Raw genomic sequence first — 17,398 nt, forward strand, 5'->3', positions numbered from 1 at the left:
GGGTCAAATGCTCTACCAGGTGAGCTACCATGGCACCCCATAATCAGTTCATTTTAAGGTCATATTTCAATAAACCCCTGTAAATCTTACAAACTGAATGTTTGTTTAATTTCAGTGATTATTAGTCCTGCATCAAACAAATTAATTTTATTTCTCAATTAGTCTGCTGATTATTTCCTCAATTAACCTGTTTTGGCTGTGAAATGTCAACAAATATAGAAAAAAATCACAGGCTATTACAAAGTCCACAATGATATATTCAGCTTGCTTGTTTTGTCAGAGCAACACTGAAAGTATTCAGCTTAACATCATAGATGTCTATGAAATCCTGCAGAATATCACATTTGAGAAGCTGAAACTGGAGAATCCTTGGCTTTTTTTTAAGTTAACTAAAATGATTAATTGATAATCAAATTGTAAATATATTGTAAAATGATATAAAACACAGAAAGCCAGGAAATTAGGGATGCAAATAATGATCATTTTTATTGTCAGTTGACCTTTTTTCAATGAATCGATTAATTGCTTCATCTGTAGCTCATTGTAAAATAGTTAACAATGCCTGTTAAGGTTGTTGAAAGTATTAGAGTATCATAATTTTTTTCAGTACTACATGTTTAAAACAATACAATATCTGTTAATTATGGAATCTAAAGTTCCGAAGCTATTAAAAAATGATTCACGTTCTGATTCAAGACCTCAGATCAGTTTAGTCTTTATTGTACTGCCTGGAATTTGGCCCTGCAGCAGAGCACAATCTGACGGTGTGTAGTGATTATCATTATTTGTATGTCCAGGACATTTTTTTTTCCTTTTTGCCATGGTATTGAGAATTGTTTTTTTTCAACAGCCTACAATTTCCAGAAGCTGAAAATGACAAATTCAAATCCAGAGATTTGAGGTAATTGTCATTTGACCGAGTACAGCAGCAAATCCTCATATTTGATCAGATGGAACCAGCAAATGCTTGACATTTTAGGAAATGACTGAAATGTTTTCAAGTATATCTCTGTTCATCATCTCAGCTATACAGCAATTAAAAATCTAGAGTATTTTTGCTTTCCTGCTTCCAGTATATTTTTATCACTTTGTAGTCTCTGCTACTTTCCTGTAACTGCTGTAGCCATTAACTGAGCTTGTATCTGTGTCACAGACAGAGGATGTTGTTTGAGGCACCTGAGACGCAGCTAAACTTTAACTACAGTCAGTGTAGACACAGACACAGTGTTTAATGAACACCCACAGCTTGGGTCCAGTTACACGTGACACATTTAAAGTCACCTGCTGGCATTAGTACACCGCCTGGATTGTCAGTGTGGGAACCTCAGTGTAGTGTTTATGTGTCCGTTTGTGCATTCTCTATCTTCTGATGTTATCAGGGCTTTAGGAGGAAGTAGAGCTGCCGTTCTGGTCCTAGAGGAAAGATCAGAATGTAGATGCTGCAGTTGCCAGTCTTTTCCTCCCCCTGCTAATGATTAACACCAGCAGGATGGAGGAAGGGGGTGAGAAAAGAGAAGGAGGAAGCAGTCGGAGTCTTACATCAGTTTATTCTCACTCAGAATGCTTTATTCATGCTTGATGTGTGGTTTCCAGACAAGATAGTTTAATACCTGCTGCATGGATCTGGAGCTACACTCAGTAGATGCTCAACATTAATGTGAAGATGAAATATCAACCAATAAATCACAGTCTGCTGCTATTTGTGTGTGTTTGCTCCTGGCAAGGACTGACCCCATGGTGACCTTACACAGGTCCTTGGACTTGTACAGTAGATGCCCTTGAAAGTGAGCGTTGTTTACGCCATGTGTTGGGATTTTATCATCCTGCTGTAAAGCTCTCACATTGATGAAAAGTGGGGTCCATCTTTGATGATGGCAGTAAATTGAGTGAGAGGTCCTTGTCCTTGTGGGTCCCCCCCGGTTAGTAGGACGGCTTTTACACATTAACCCCTCTTTACATCCCTTTTTTACTCCACCTTTTAACCATACTTGCCCCCTTGTTTCAGCCCATTTTATCTCCCCGCTGCATGTAGACGCCAAGGCTCAGACTGCTGTCGCCTGCAGACCTGTAAAAGCTAATGTGTGTACCATCTCCATCCCCCATCTTTGGGTTGTAAACACCACAGAGGCTGGCCGGAGGGCTGGGAGCTGGCAACATCAATCCTAACACCAGCCACCATGAAATGATGAGGGACAGATGATCCCATTTACAGGGATATATGCTCTCGGTCACCCACCAGTACACTCCTTATCCGATAATGTTTGAGTGCATGTGTGAACTGAGGAGGCAGGGGGTGATGTACTTGTTGATTAAGAGCAGTAAGCCAAGTGTTGAGGGTTTTTTGACTGCTTTCCAGGAATTGATGGAGTGCAATGGTGGACAGTGAGCCTTAACCAAAGTGGTCACACAATAAAACTACAACCACAGCAGTCTCCTCCTGTCATTCATTCTGCATCAGTTTGTGGCTCCCTCCTTCGCTATTTTGCAGTGTTTCTAGCTCTTGTTTTTGCTCTTTCTCACACCCACAATCATTCTGTACAGATGAATGCACACATAAATGTGACAGACTGCGAGACTGTGACTCACACACAGCGGCGTTTGGGAAAAAAGGACGCTATCTCACCTCTTTCTCTCCACATCAAAAGTCTGGTGTTCTTGAGAGGTTTCATTTGAGTGGCTCAAAGAGAGGGAAGGTGTGGGAGTGTTTAACTAAATGATTTGTGCTGAAACAATCAGTGGATTAATCAAGAAAACAAAAACAAAACAAAAACAATAATCAAATTCAGCCATTGTTATTTTTCTTTGCCAGCTGAAAAGAAAACTCTTCTGAACTTCTAGAAAGGAAGACTGATGGGGATATTTACTAATGCTAATAAATTGAATTTAAAGTGTAAGCAGTAGTTTAACTTAACTGACATTGTGCCCAGACTATAGCCTGGAGATATTTATTAAAATACTGTTATATTATGATGACAGATGACACAGGCTGAATGGTAAGGAGTCACAGGTAAAGAGTATTTGTTGCTTTAATGTCAATACAGCAAATCTGTGCTGTAGTGTTAGGTGATAGTTGTATTTTTATTTAATTTTGTTTTGCTCTTGGACTACCATGTATCACTACGGATGCACCAACTGACTTCTTCTTTCTCAATGATTCCTGTCCTGTACCTAATTTAAAATCTGTGCACCTCTTTTTCACGTCAGTTTACATAATGACAGGTTTGCTGTTGGTCTGAAAAGTGAGTCAGTGGTCTGTTGTTACTGAATGAATGCAACTGATACACAACACAAAATTTTCTCTCGAAAGTCAAATAAAATAATTGACTTGCTTGTGATCTCTGCAGGGACATCATGATCACTCATTTTGAGCCGTCCATCTCATACGAGTGTTTGTACGGGGAGGTGAGGGACATGTGCTCCATGGACAACGACCAACTCTTCACCATGAAGTGGATCGACGAGGAAGGTATGTCTCCTAAAACTTCTCCTCTTCATCTTTACAGTTTCATTCAGAGACCAGCAAGACATGCCATAGTTTTTTCCCAAAATTAACCTGACACAAGATATTTATTTCCTTATAAAACAAAAAGTCATTGGTACCTATGATGTCATGAAGTAGAATAAACAAAATTTTTGGCCACTGGCTAAATTTGCCATTTGTTAAAATGAACACATGCTCACAGAAGCTCACGCTGTCATGTCACTGCCACTGACTGTAGGACTCAAGATTGTCTTGTCAGTCAAGAAAGAGTAGAGCCCCCCTCCGCCACCATCACATCACAATTCTTTGCTGTTGTCTGCCAGTTAGTCAGGCAGCAGTAATAGTGTCATATGAAAGATGGAGCCATCACATCACTCTGCTCAGGATAAGGTCATCCTGCCCAAACTCATTACACTCAGATCAGCTCGCATTGGTCGCCGCCCACATACAATCACTGGAGTCATTAGCCTGTCTGAGAAAGAAAAGCTGCTTGATGGTCATAATGAAGTACTTCAGTGGTGGCTGTCTCTCCTGCTGCCCCGTCCATGGAAGCCACAAACATATCGCTCCGCAGTGTGAACTCATGTCATTATCACATGATTAAAAGATGTACCTATTCTTAATTATTTTATAACCCTGGTTCAAATGCACCAAATACCACCACCTGTGTTTCTGTGATTTGCTGCTAATCAAGAACTTTAAAAATGACTTTTTCTATCAAAGGAATGATGCACTTTTGTATTTTATCTCCATATGCTATAAAAAAGTTTAGTTACAACTAATGTAAACAACAGATTTTAATGAATGTTTAAACTGTTTGTGCCACAGGCAGTCTAACAGTCATGGTTCCAAAGAAGAGAAAAAGAATGAATTGATTACTCAGTTCATGGAAAATTTCTCAGCAACTATGATAATCAATTGCTCCTTTTATCATTTTTTTTTTCTAGCAAAAATGTCAGCCATTCCTTAGTTCAAGCTTCTCACTTGTGAGGTTTCATTGCTTTTTGTTTGGTCTTATGTGATAATGCACTAAATATATTTGATCTTTGGACTGTTAAAAAAATAAAACAAGCAACTTGAAGACATGCTATCTTTAGACTGCTGTCCAAATTAAGCTTCAAGAAGTTGAGACAAGTATATTTTACAGTATTCAGCCATTTTATATAATATTGACATGTATAACTGCCAATATGTTGCAGGAAATTGCAGGACAGAGCAGGGATGTTGATTCTCAGGTTTTTTCGAGTGGTTGTGTATTATAGACTGGATTCCAGATCAAGTAAAAGCACAGCAGAGAAGAAATCTGCAGAATATTTAGTACCCCTCATTGAATTGTAAAAGTAAAACATGTACTTTTATTAAAGCAGAATCTAAATTCCACATTTGTGTAGTTTGTTTATCAATCACATAAGCACCCAGTCACCTGTCAGGTTTGTGGATGCATCAGCAGATTTTCTCTGTATTTCAGACTGCCTTGTTTGGTTGTTGAAATCCTCTGAATCAGTGACGGTGGTCATTCTTGGCTGCTTGATGGATGATTCGGACCCTAGTCGGGTTCTGCAGCAAAGGTTTCTGGAGCCTGAAAAAAATATTTTTATATATTTTGGTCAATGTGCCATCTTGGCTGTGTGGTAGGGTCGGGAAATATGATGATATTTATCATGCAATTTTAGAAATGTTTCCACTGGTAGAGATTTAACATTACCATTTCCACTGTGGGAGATACCCCTTCGTGTCTCTGCTATATATTTGGGGCAGACAGTGTTGCAAATCAGGTACAGTTATTATAAAATATTCCTCAGTTGAATTTACAGAATGAATACTGTATAATTAGATATAAAATTACATAATAGCATACCATAATACTACAATAGATTTTGGCTTTATTAGCCACCCATAGCAGCAACACTTTCTCTCTACAAACCATAGACACTAGAAGGAAAACGATTGAAACCAGAAAAAAATCAGGTATGTGCCAGTTTAGTAATCAATCAATCTATTATCCATTACCTATCCCTTTTCAGAAAAAGAAAAATACATTGATTTAGAATTTAGAAGCACCATAATTTTATAGTTTGTCCAGCAGAGAGCAGTGATAAGTTTATTTTTAAAATATTCAGCACTGTATATTCAGAAAACAGATTTAAGGGATTTCTTTTTTACAAATAATGTTTGTTTATATGCGTTTGTGTAACAAAATATATATCAGTGAGTATATTAGTAAAGCATTTTTCATATTCTCAGTTATTATCCTGTATTGTTCTGGCTATAATTAAAATTAATCTGCAAGATGAGTACTTATGAGAAAAATGTGCTCCCTTATATCAAACCAAACCACACTAAAAACTGCGAAATCAAGGGGACAGTGCATAAATCCATGTAGTGGAAAAAGCTTACTGAATTTACCAACATGAGGACAATTAGATTATTGATTATTGATCCATTCATTCATATCAATTTCTTTTTTAATGTACTAAAGTAGATAATTTGTTTCTGTTCCTGTTTGTATTTTCTCTGTAACACATGGAAGACGATGCACCTTACAAATTTACCGACATCTCCTGAAACCAAACCTTTGAGTAAAGATAAAACCAGACAGCGTAGGGCACCAAATGTTATCGCTGACGTGATGCTTGCCGCAGTCCACCCACTACTTTTGTGTCTATCTACATCTGTTATCTTGGATCCAATCTATGTGTCATAGTTTCTGTTCTCAAGCTATTTATACAATCAGCGGTTTGTAGTTGTGATTAGTTCGGTAAAGCTCTAAGAACAGAGTCGATGACCTCAGTGTCGACTCACACTGCCTTGATGAGTGTGTCACCCAAACACCTGACTCTTTCTGTTAGCGATAAGGAAGTAATTATATCTGCATCTGAGTGGTATTTTAATTATTGATTTAGATTGATCACTGTGCAAATAGGCCTGCACAATTAAAACTATGTGAAATGGCAACATTGACTGCCGCAGTCTCCCATGTTCTCACTCACCCACACACTTTTTCAATGTTTACTTAAAGTTCATGTACTGGAATTCATATCACACCTGCAATATTTTTTTTAAATGTCATGCTGCCCTGTTGAATAACTCACCTTTTACACTTGCATCCTTTTGCTCAGGGAAATGGAAATACAGTATATGTACCACTTAATCATATCTACTCTGTTATTTCTTGTCTTTTTTGTTCTTTGTATTTAAAAGTAACCTGGTCATTGTCAATTTTCTGTAATTACCTGATCTCTTAAATGTCATGCTAATGAGAAAACCTGGTTCCCCTCATCAGTTTTTTTACAGAAATGTAAGAAAATATTCAGTATGCTTGCGAAAATAGAATGTGCTAAAACAGTGCACAGTTCAAAGAGTGCTATAAATGTTAAAAGACAGGAAATGTTTCAGTGCAGCACCAGTGCAAAGGGATCAAAGGAAAAGGTTTTTTTGTCTGTTTGTGTGTCCTTCTAGGACTGCAACTTTTTCTTTTTCAATTGATCTGCCGGTTATTTTCTTGATTAACTGATTAGCTTACTGGTTTGTCAGAAAATTGTGAAAATTCCGAGATGATGCTCTCAGATGTCTTTGTTTTGTCTGACCAACAGTCCATAACCCAAAGATATGATCATGTATAGCTGCATCTCTACCCAAAGTACCCGGATGTTTTAGTCCAAAGAACTATTTTTAAAGGAACTGAAGACCTGCAAAGATTAGGAAAACTGATCTGCTGATGTATGAAAAGAGATGGCTGTTATTACACTAAATTTTCACATTCAGCTATCCAACAACAAGAATGCCACATAAAGCTGCATCCGCAATTTCCAATTCCCGCTGGATTTTGTTCTCAACTCCAAGCTTAATGAAACCAGGACTTAGTCGTTGGGCCAACAACTCCATGTTGGTATGTCAAAGCACAACAAACAAAAACAAACAACACAGTTAATAACGTGCCTTCAGTGACTCTCTCAGTCCAAATCAGCCTAGCAGTTCACTTCAGCTCACTTCAGTTCCAACACTCCCACACAGAAGAAAAACAAAATACCATCCTGTCACTGTCCTCTGGCTCTGATGGCTCAAACATATCTGACATTTGATAGATATATGTGATATGTGATAGACAGCCCGTCCATGTTTCAGGCCGTTTTCGGTTCGTATTGTTGTTTTACACTGAGACAGCGGAGCGGACACACCCCCAGTATTTCAGAGCAGAGAAAACTGCTCATTTTCGGCGATTAATAATTATTAATGTTTATTGTTGCTTTAGGCTATCTTTAAAGTAATAAACAAAGTCTGACTAAAACTGAAACTGAAATAAGTGTCAGTTTCCATGACTCAACATTTGGGTATTTGTAAAATTCAGACACATTTTCTTTCACTTTCTTTCTATCTTTCTATCCAAAAAAAGTAAGAATTCCCCAGTTTGGGAACAGTGAAGTACTATTTATCTATTTATCTATCTAGAGGAGAAAATTAATTCAAAGTAAATGTATGTTTTGCAGACACATGGTCAGTGCAGAGGATGTGTAAACTTGCTCTGATTGGCGTCCTTCACCTTTTTTTCTCCCAGTAACCTGGTTTCTTGTATGTCTTCTGCTGTTAGGTGACCCCTGCACCGTGTCCTCTCAGCTGGAGCTGGAAGAAGCTCTGCGTCTCTACGAACTCAACAAAGACTCGGAGCTCATTATCCACGGTGAGCCTTACTGCTCCTCACACATTATTTATAAAGCACACAAAATGTATAGTGCAGTTTTAGGATTTAACTCAGAGGATGTTCTTATGTGCTGTACCCAGTGAAATGTTGCTTCATATAAGGGGCAGGGTTAAAAGAGGTCAAGATGAGACACCTGTTATCTTTTTGCCCTACGACTGCGCTCAGTCTCTTTTAATGTTGAGTTTTGTATGTCCACTCAAATTGGCAGAATTACTGTGTCCACATTTCTGGCCATTGAGCTTCAGTAAACCAGACCTGAGGCCCAGGATCACAACTGATGGGCAGAGTGGGGCTACAACTAACAATAAAATATTTAATCATATATTTTACAATATACTCTAGTTAAAAGGGTGTTCTGTTTTTTTTTTCTTTGCTTAAAAAATACTGCTTTACTCTTGTGGTTACAAACTTTACAAAGGTAAAGAAATACTACAGAAACTAAACAAAATCAGAAAATATTAATTTACATGATTTTTTAGGTCATCTAATGTTTATATATGTAATGTTAAAATAATCACTTTGGGTGTGATGGCAGCCTCCAGACTTGGGTTTTAAATTGACATGGAGACAGCTACGCATGACATCTCAACACCTAACGCAATTTAAAATGACAAGATGAATTAATAACTCATTAGCACGATTTAATAACAAACATGTAGGCTTAAATATAAACTATGAGTGTACAAATAAAGTTATGGGTACGTGGGGCCTATACAAAGACTGATTATGATACAAGATAAGTGGTATCAAAGCTGGTTATTGACTGGCTTAGTTAACTCTGGGTGTCAGCGTCGTATCCAGACATGAGCACGTTCATGTCAAAGAGGCGGAGCTGTTAATTACTAGTGACATCCTCAGAAGTGCTTAATTTGGTACAGGATGAAAGGTGATACCTGCAGGGAAGATTCAGTTGTACCTACAGCAAAAAGTGATAATCAACAAGGTAGAATATCTTCAATATAGTCACATAATTAGAACCGACCAAGACCCTGCAGAAACACTGGAGATGATTTTCAGATATCAAAAGTAGAGCTAGTGTGTGGAGCAGATGTGTGAAAATATTATATGCTTATATGTATACAATATAAACTGAGTATTTTTATTTTTTTGTGATAAACAAACCGTTAGGAATACGTGATACACATAAAAATGTTAAAAGTAATGTAAAAAAAAAAAAAAGAGTAGTTAATGGCTGATAAAGTCTATGTAACTGAAATTTTGCTTTTATAATCAGGAGGAGGGAGCTAATTAATTAAACTATTTCCAATTATCATCACAAAGTCACCCCATGCTGATTTGTAGTGATAAAATAAGAGTCTAAAAGCATCAACGCTGTCAGAAATTCCTCTGGGAATTGAAGGATCTTTGTGTAATTAAAATGCAGTTTTAATGGGCATTATGTATTCAGTGCTGTAAACGATGTCAGAAGCGTTTGTTTGAACCACAAAATGATTCTTCTGAGCTATAAAAATACCTATTGCTCTTTATTAGTTGTCACTTTAATGTAAAGTCAACACTGGGTCCTGAAGGTAGTGTGATGACTTTTTTTTTTTCACAAATCTGATTGGGCAATAGTCAGGCATTTAACAGGTTTTGTTCTCATTGTCAGAAGTTAATGTAAGGTTTGAGTAATTTATTTTTAAGAAAAGAAGTCAAAATTCTCTGATATCAGCTTCTTAAATATGAATATTTTCTGGTTTCCTTACTCCTTTAAGAAAGTAAACTGGATAATTATGGGTTGTGGGCAAAACAAGACATTGGAGGAAGTCATTTTGGACAGTGATCAACATTTTTCACCATTTCTTCACATTTTATAGACAAACAACTATTAAGCAATTAATTGAGAAACTAATCAGCCAATTTTATTGACTGTGAAAGCAATCAAAAGTTGCAGCCTCAGATCTAACTTGCTTAAAAGTGAGCCAGCTTTGTGATGCCAGAGTTAAGGCCTTTCCACACCAGACACAAATATCTTGTGAATAAATCATATCAATTTATAAATTCAAGCCCATCTGTCTCTATAAGTCAGTCCACACCAACTCCAAAGCTTTCATAGTTCCCCTTGCATTTTTTTCTGCGGCTGTTTTGATTTCTGTAAATTTTGGATACCAGCCTACCAGTAAAATAACCCATTAATCCCACTCTGTGGTGCAGGCTACAGGTCATTCTGGAAATAAACACTTATATAAGAAACCTGATCAAGACAGCCCAACAAAAATGTAAAACAGACATTTTGATTTTGTTAACTTGTAGTCTGGAGCTATTTATTTGTTTGCAAATTATTTTAATTAGATTTTTTTTCTTTTTTCCGGCATTCTCTCGGGGCCAACTATTTTTGTGATCAACAATTTCGTTTTAGAGCAGATAGCACACTACTAACATACAGATGACGATAACAGTGAGGCACACACAAAAAGGCCACAAATATGTAAATTGCATATTTAGATTTGGTTCACCAGCAATCTAAAAAATGACAGATTATGCTGCTTGTTTTTGAATTCTTTTCTTTTTTTAAATCTTCCCTATGCATTTACATCTCAGTTTAAATCGGAACACAGACTGCTAGATACCATACACAACAAAGAAGCATCTAAACATACGGTTCACGCCGCACTGACCTGTGAAAACAACATTACTTCCGCTGCTGACGTCTGTCTGTGGGGCCTTGAGCTAGTTCATGTCCTCATCCAAGCACAGCATTCTTGGCAAATAGTTGTACAACTTCATGAATCTGGAGGTCAGGGCTAAATTCAGACACAGCGTGGAGAGTAAGGGGCGGGGGGTGTATGTGTGGGGTTACATGGAACATTTGATTGACAGGCAGTGTGTTTATAAGCATGTAACCTGGGGGTAGCGACGACTGGGGCTGTGTGTTTAATGTAAAGTTTTAATCAAATCAGAGGTGAGGGGTCAAGAGTACAGTGGATGCCAGCGTGACGGCAAAGGATGAACAGACAAGGGGGGAGCAGAGGAGAGGCTGTGACGGAGCCGCAGGGGGGTCACCAGGTCTGCTCATTAACGAGCTTGTCGGCTGTAGCCCACGCCTTGCCTCTGACTCACCCTGCCCCCAGTCTAGCTCGATCTGTCTTTACCTCTCTCACGCACACACACATTATCTATCGCCTTCTTTAAGAGATGCCTTTTTCCCCCTTTACTGTATGTAGCACACACAAAAACGCCTCATAACATCATAAAAACAACATGAGTGAATTTCATCATGAATCGCTTGAGGCGACAGGTTTGCTACAGGTGGCCTTAACTGCCGTCATGATGAGAGGAAGTGAAAAATATACAAACACTCTCACATGAATCCTGTCACTGACTTACCGTAGATGAAATAGACTTTCTAAATGTGCTTATTTTTGTTCCAGTGTTCCCGTGTGTACCAGAGAAACCTGGCATGCCCTGTCCGGGAGAAGACAGTGAGTTGAACCTTTTCCTTCCTTCCAAAAAAAACAATTTAAAGTACATTTTTTCACCTAAGTTTTTATTGATGATTTCAATATTCATACACATATAAGTTACCAACAAGCCCAGAAACAAAATAACGAAAATAATAAAGAAAAATCATTTAGGAGTTACATTTTCTTAGTTTCTCTTTTCTTTCTTTCTGTTGTCTTTGCGGCTGTTTTGGAATCTGAATATTTTCCATTTCTCCCACTTTTCTACCAGCTGTGTTTCTTGTAATCTCAGATGATGTGTGAGTTTTTCCATCATGTAAATTCACTCAGTATTATCTTTAATCATTGTTCCTGGCAAAGAGGGTCTACTGTAACCATTGTGGTGGCTTTCTTATAAATAATATTGCTCTTAGCAATATTTTGACCAGATACCCTGTTTGTATATTCACTTAAGAAAGTTAAAATTACATAGATGAAGTACCATGTAGCTCAAAGGGATATTGTACCTTAGTGTCTTTTGCATAGTTTTGTGTACAATTCCAAAACATTGATAGTTTGTGGCATTTCCAAAATATATTTAAGTGGTCTGCATCTATTGCTCCATTAATTTACATTGAAAATTGGGGCACTTTAGAGAATTCTAAAATGGCAGTAGTTCAGACTTATAAACTCAAATATTGGTTGATAAGATTTTTGAGTTTGTGAAACAATGGTCAGAATAATTTCAAAGCCTGTGGCTGTGTATCGGCCTCTGTACACCTGTACAGCCTCTGTGAATAAAGGAGCTGCAAAAATGATTTGTATAAGAAGAAGAAATATAAGAAAATATTGTGTAAAGCCTGTAAACCTATTCTATTAAAACCTCTAAATAAAAATAGGATCCAAGAAATAAGCTCAGTATGTTTCCTTTAAATGTCTACATTTGCAACTTTAGTTTCAAGTGTTTTTTTTGACAAGCTTAAACTTAAACTACTTTAACAAGTTCAAAATCTTATCAACCTTTGTTTAACCATACAAACCTCATGTATATGCCATACAAGTCTACGTCATGTAAGACTTTAGAAAATCAATACTTGTGGACCTTCTTTTCCCAATGAGATCTATAAATGTTTAACACCTTACAGGATACTCACCTTCGTTTAGCTTTTTTCGCAGAATAATGGAATAATTAAATTTTTAAAGTGGGAGAAAATGGTAGCTCAGGCGGAAAATTGAGCTTTCCATTGAGATCAGGTGATCGAATTTTCTACACAAACGCACACACACAGGTAAAGCAGGTTTCATCTTTTCACAGAGTCGATATATAGGCGTGGAGCCCGGCGCTGGAGGAAACTTTACTATGCCAGTGGTCACGCCTTCCAGGCCAAGCGCTTTAACAGGGTGAGACATGATGACGCAGAACTTTGTTGTTTATATATACAGTATGTTGCATTATAAGGCTCTTCACTCACATACTATATATTTAACATTGTATATTTCACATATTTTGCATTATCAATTTTGAATTATTGTAATGGGGGAAATATCTGTTGGGTAAAAAAAGTAAAATCTAAAAACATTTCAAAGTATAGGCAGTCTATGTGTTAGGCCTGTACCAAATGTTTCTATTGATGTTTTCCAATTAAGCTGTCTAATAAGTAAAGTGAATTAATTTTCTGTAATGAACTCGGCAGTTTTAACAACATCAATGTAATTTGTGGTGCTAGATTGTTATTAGACTGTTAATTCAGCTGTGTGATTACCTTTTTGTGCGGCAAGTGGAGTTTTTGACTGCAGTTAAAAATTCTGCTTCAATCCAACAAATCTGGTTTAAAGCAGAATGTAAGGTCAGATAACACATGTTATTTAGTTTTTATACTTTTTGGAAAGGATTAAGTCTATCTTTTTTTTTTTTTTATCAATTTTGACTTTTGGGCTTTGAAACACTCTGGAGTTATTGTAAATGTTTGGAATACATGCGTCAGAAACCAACCAGAGATTCTACAAAGAGTATAATAAATTATTTAGTTTCGTTTATTTAATTTTTAAGGACACCACACTTTAATCACCATTTCTGTAAGCGTGCCAGTGTTAGCCAGATGGCTAATTTACAACTGCAGTCTTTTGGCGAGATGTTTTGAAACCTATAAAATATTAATGGAGCTTAATTTTTATCTGCAACTGTGCAGATCTACAGTGTTTAAACAGAATAAATAGATTTCATATATGGCAACCTAATGAATGAAGTTTTGAATTATTCAGTACAGTCCTAGTATGTGTATTTAAAGGAGAATGAAACAGCCACTGGCCGTAAGTAATTTGTCTTTGTATTGATTGATGGTGGTGACACAGAATGATGGCTCTGGTCGAATGTGATTGCAGACCAGCAGGGCGACACGTTTGAAACATCACAGCCTCTGTGGCTTCTTGTGTAATATAATCTGTGCCTGTTTGTGATGATGAGGATTTCTCTCCGTCTGCCCTTCTGAGCAGCGAGCCCACTGTGCCATCTGTGCAGACCGTATCTGGGGTCTGGGAAGACAAGGCTACAAATGCATCAACTGCAAACTGCTGGTGCACAAGAAGTGCCATAAACTGGTCACAGTGGAGTGCGGCAGGACAGTGATCCAGGTGACAAATAGACTCACTAGCTTGATGGTGTAAAGTGGGGTGCTGCCATTCATAAGTCATACATACACTTTAATCTTATATTCTGTGTCTGTGCTGATTATACTTAATGGTGAATGTTGTTGTCCAGGAGCCACTGATGCCCGGCCCACCATCGAGTCCATTAGACCCCACTGAACAGCCAGGTAACACACATGTGTACATACACTTCTAAAAGTGTTTTAAAATGATAATCACAAGTTAAAAACACTGCACAAAATAAAATGGCATATAATAGCACATAAACAAAAAAAAAAACCACATCACACTGTTCATTAAATTACAGGCATCTGTTAATGTAGGTGTTTATGAAACATGAATGCAAGTTTTTACATTTTCCTTGATTTTATTGTCTGACTCTTTGCCATTATTTTCAACATGAAGACCAAAATTGAGTCATTGCCTGTAGCTTTTGACCTCTGACCCTGAAAGAACGCTGAATGCAGCCTTCATTTCTGTGATCATTGAAAAATCTAAACCAACAGCGCATTAGTCTGTCCCCCAATACTCTCTGACTGTCCCTGCTTATGTGTGGCTCTAACCCCCAATCACTTCATCTGTTTAGAAGATGTAAATCTTCAAAAAGAAACCAACATCTATTTTTAAGTTTTGTTATGACTTCAAGTTTAATTTTCAGATTTCGACAGCACAAAAACACATGATAGAAAAGACAACAACACAATCCCCCAAACAGCATCAGACAGATGAAAGCAATTTGGTGCCCTACATTTTGGCTTCAATGCCACAATAAATTAGTATTTGTCTAAGGCCAGAGTGGCCTTACATGCGTATCTGCATCCCAGTGTTTCAATAATTGCAACCCACAACTTTCTGCATGTATTTATAGCAGAAGGAGTTTCAACTGCCTCATTAACAAGAGCAACAAGGATCCTAAGCTCTCTCATACCAGTCAGCCTCTCAGCCACCTGACTGGACTTAAGTCTGGTACTGTAGGTAAACCCCAAATGCAGCTGACCAACTTGTGGACTGTGTGGCCACTGCTGTTCTAATATCGACAGGAAAAGTGTAGAGAGTTGGGTGTGACATGCAACAAAGGTCCCTGGCTGGAATTGAACCAGTTATTTTGTCTTTATTTGAACCCCTAGGTGACCAGGACCAGGAGGGTTTTTTTTGCAATTTTTGTGTACCTTAGTGTATTGTTTGGCACCAAGGCCAAACCCAGTGGTGCAATAACAATAAGTGAGAATTACATTGTATGTAGACAAAACAGTATCGGTACAGCTAGCTGGTAAATAGCCTGATTAGCCACCTCATTTCACATTTTTAGACTATAAACTACAAATCAAAGTAATAATAACTCACCCCAGTCAATGTCAGGCAGCCTTATTTTAATTTAGCAGGTAGCTTGTTTTTTTTATTGTGTGGACAAATCTTAAAAGAAAAACAAACAAACAAACATATATACATATCTGAGGAGTTTGATTTAAAGGGAAGCTCTCTCCCCTCAAATATTACACCAAACTCCCTTCAAGAAATATAACATATTAACGATTCCTTATGTGTCCGCAAAAATATGTAACTCCTGAAACGCAAGATAAAAGGCATCATACGTCAACAGTCGTCTTCTTAATTTGGCATTGATATAAACCAGAGAGAGCACACATCGGAAAAATATTGCCTTTCACACAATTTTTATGTCTGTGACCTATTCTACTGAAACAGACATTGAAACTGTAGTGAAATGTGTCATGTTGCTGGTGTGATTTCGATATGACTATCACTGTCTACATTTACTCAGAACTCCTCGTATCACATAGAAAATCTCTATATGAAGAATCACTGTAGCCACGATGCTCAGCAGTTTTGAATTATTAGATCCACTACTTTCTTATAAAGCTATAACCTTGTCCATGAGCTAGATTTCAGCCTGAGTCATGTCAGACATATTTTAACCAGCTATGGTGGCTGATGTCATGAAATATAAAGGTTATCTTCACGGTTAAACAAACTACATCTTTTGATATTGTTTTCATGTGATAGAGTCTCCAAACAGCAGAATTTACATATCCTGTGTTTAAAGGCACAACAGCCAGTTCAGAACAGGGTCTGCCAAACTTGCCACGTCGGTAGAGGGGGCATTATGGCCACACTCCGGGGCATCAGAAGTGATTCCTGCCCTGCATGAATGTGCAAAAAAGAGTTACTTTAGACTTAAAATTGTACATTTTCTGGTTTTGTTGTATTGTTACACATACAAAAGGGGTATTTTCTTTCCTAACCAAGTAGAGAAAAATTACTCCGGCACTGCAGGGCTGTGAACAAAGCGTGTGACTGTCTCTCACCTACTTTTTCTCCTTCCTTTCTCATCTCTCCTGTTTTTTTCCTCTCCTGCCTCCTCCTCTCCTTCTGTCTTGTCTGTCACTTTCTCCTCTCTCTCAGGCCCCCAGAATAAAGACTCCAGAGACAGCTTGCCTTACGATGGAGAGGAGAAAGAGGTGAGAGAGAGATCTTTTCAAACGCTGATGATGATGTGTGACTCATAGTCTGTCAATCTGTCATGTCGTCTAGATGGATATGTGAGTGTGTATGTATATTTAGAGGGAGAAATCAGTGCCGTTTGTGTGGCAGAGAGGGAGAAAGAATAAGATCACCTGTAATTGGAAGCAGGGTTTTGTCGGCTTATTTTTCCATCGGGCGATACTTCTTTCACCTGCTGTGCATGTGTGATATAGCGAGCGTGCAGACGTAGGCACCCTTGCAGTGCTGTGGATATTGATTTCCTTTGGTGGAGCTAATAAAGTAACCTTTTATCACAGCTCTTAACACCACAGGCTGATTAATGGCCAGGGACATAGTTTGGGGTTGGAATGGGTTTGTTGGACTGAGCAGGAGAAGCTGAGGATGGAGAAAGAATGAATCGAGTTAGACACAGATGGACGGAGATAAAAGAGGCCAAGCCAAATGATCTTATCTACAGGGTCCATGTCTGACTCTGGGGAGGGGGGTTGTCACGTGAAGGGAGGTGAGATGGATAGGTAGTGGGAACAGTTCACTACAGAACTGATTACAGGAGAGAAAGATAGGTGAGGAAATGGTGAAGATGGCAGTCCGGTTTACAGAGAAGTAGGACTAATACAGCAAGCATTTAATCTAATGGAGGCAGCATGATTACATTTAATACAGACAAGAAAGTCATTACTGAGATTTACT

The 17,398-nt window shown here is 37.9% G+C and overlaps 1 protein-coding gene across 1 annotated transcript in view; it reads left to right on the forward strand.

The window, feature by feature from the left end:
* Positions 1 to 17,398, forward strand: part of prkci (protein kinase C, iota) — a 40,913-nt gene that overhangs the window by 7,320 nt on the left and 16,195 nt on the right. Inside the window, exons 2-8 of the mRNA XM_084733249.1 lie at positions 3,345 to 3,466; positions 8,070 to 8,159; positions 11,552 to 11,602; positions 12,876 to 12,961; positions 14,054 to 14,191; positions 14,319 to 14,373; positions 16,628 to 16,683. Coding sequence (XP_084589375.1) covers positions 3,345 to 3,466; positions 8,070 to 8,159; positions 11,552 to 11,602; positions 12,876 to 12,961; positions 14,054 to 14,191; positions 14,319 to 14,373; positions 16,628 to 16,683 — 598 coding nt within the window. The remainder of the gene's footprint in view (positions 1 to 3,344; positions 3,467 to 8,069; positions 8,160 to 11,551; positions 11,603 to 12,875; positions 12,962 to 14,053; positions 14,192 to 14,318; positions 14,374 to 16,627; positions 16,684 to 17,398) is intronic.

The sequence above is a fragment of the Lutjanus erythropterus genome, chromosome 12, assembly GCF_056507025.1.
Source record: "Lutjanus erythropterus isolate fLutEry1 chromosome 12, fLutEry1.hap2, whole genome shotgun sequence".
In the NCBI taxonomy this organism is placed as follows: domain Eukaryota; kingdom Metazoa; phylum Chordata; class Actinopteri; order Lutjaniformes; family Lutjanidae; genus Lutjanus; species Lutjanus erythropterus.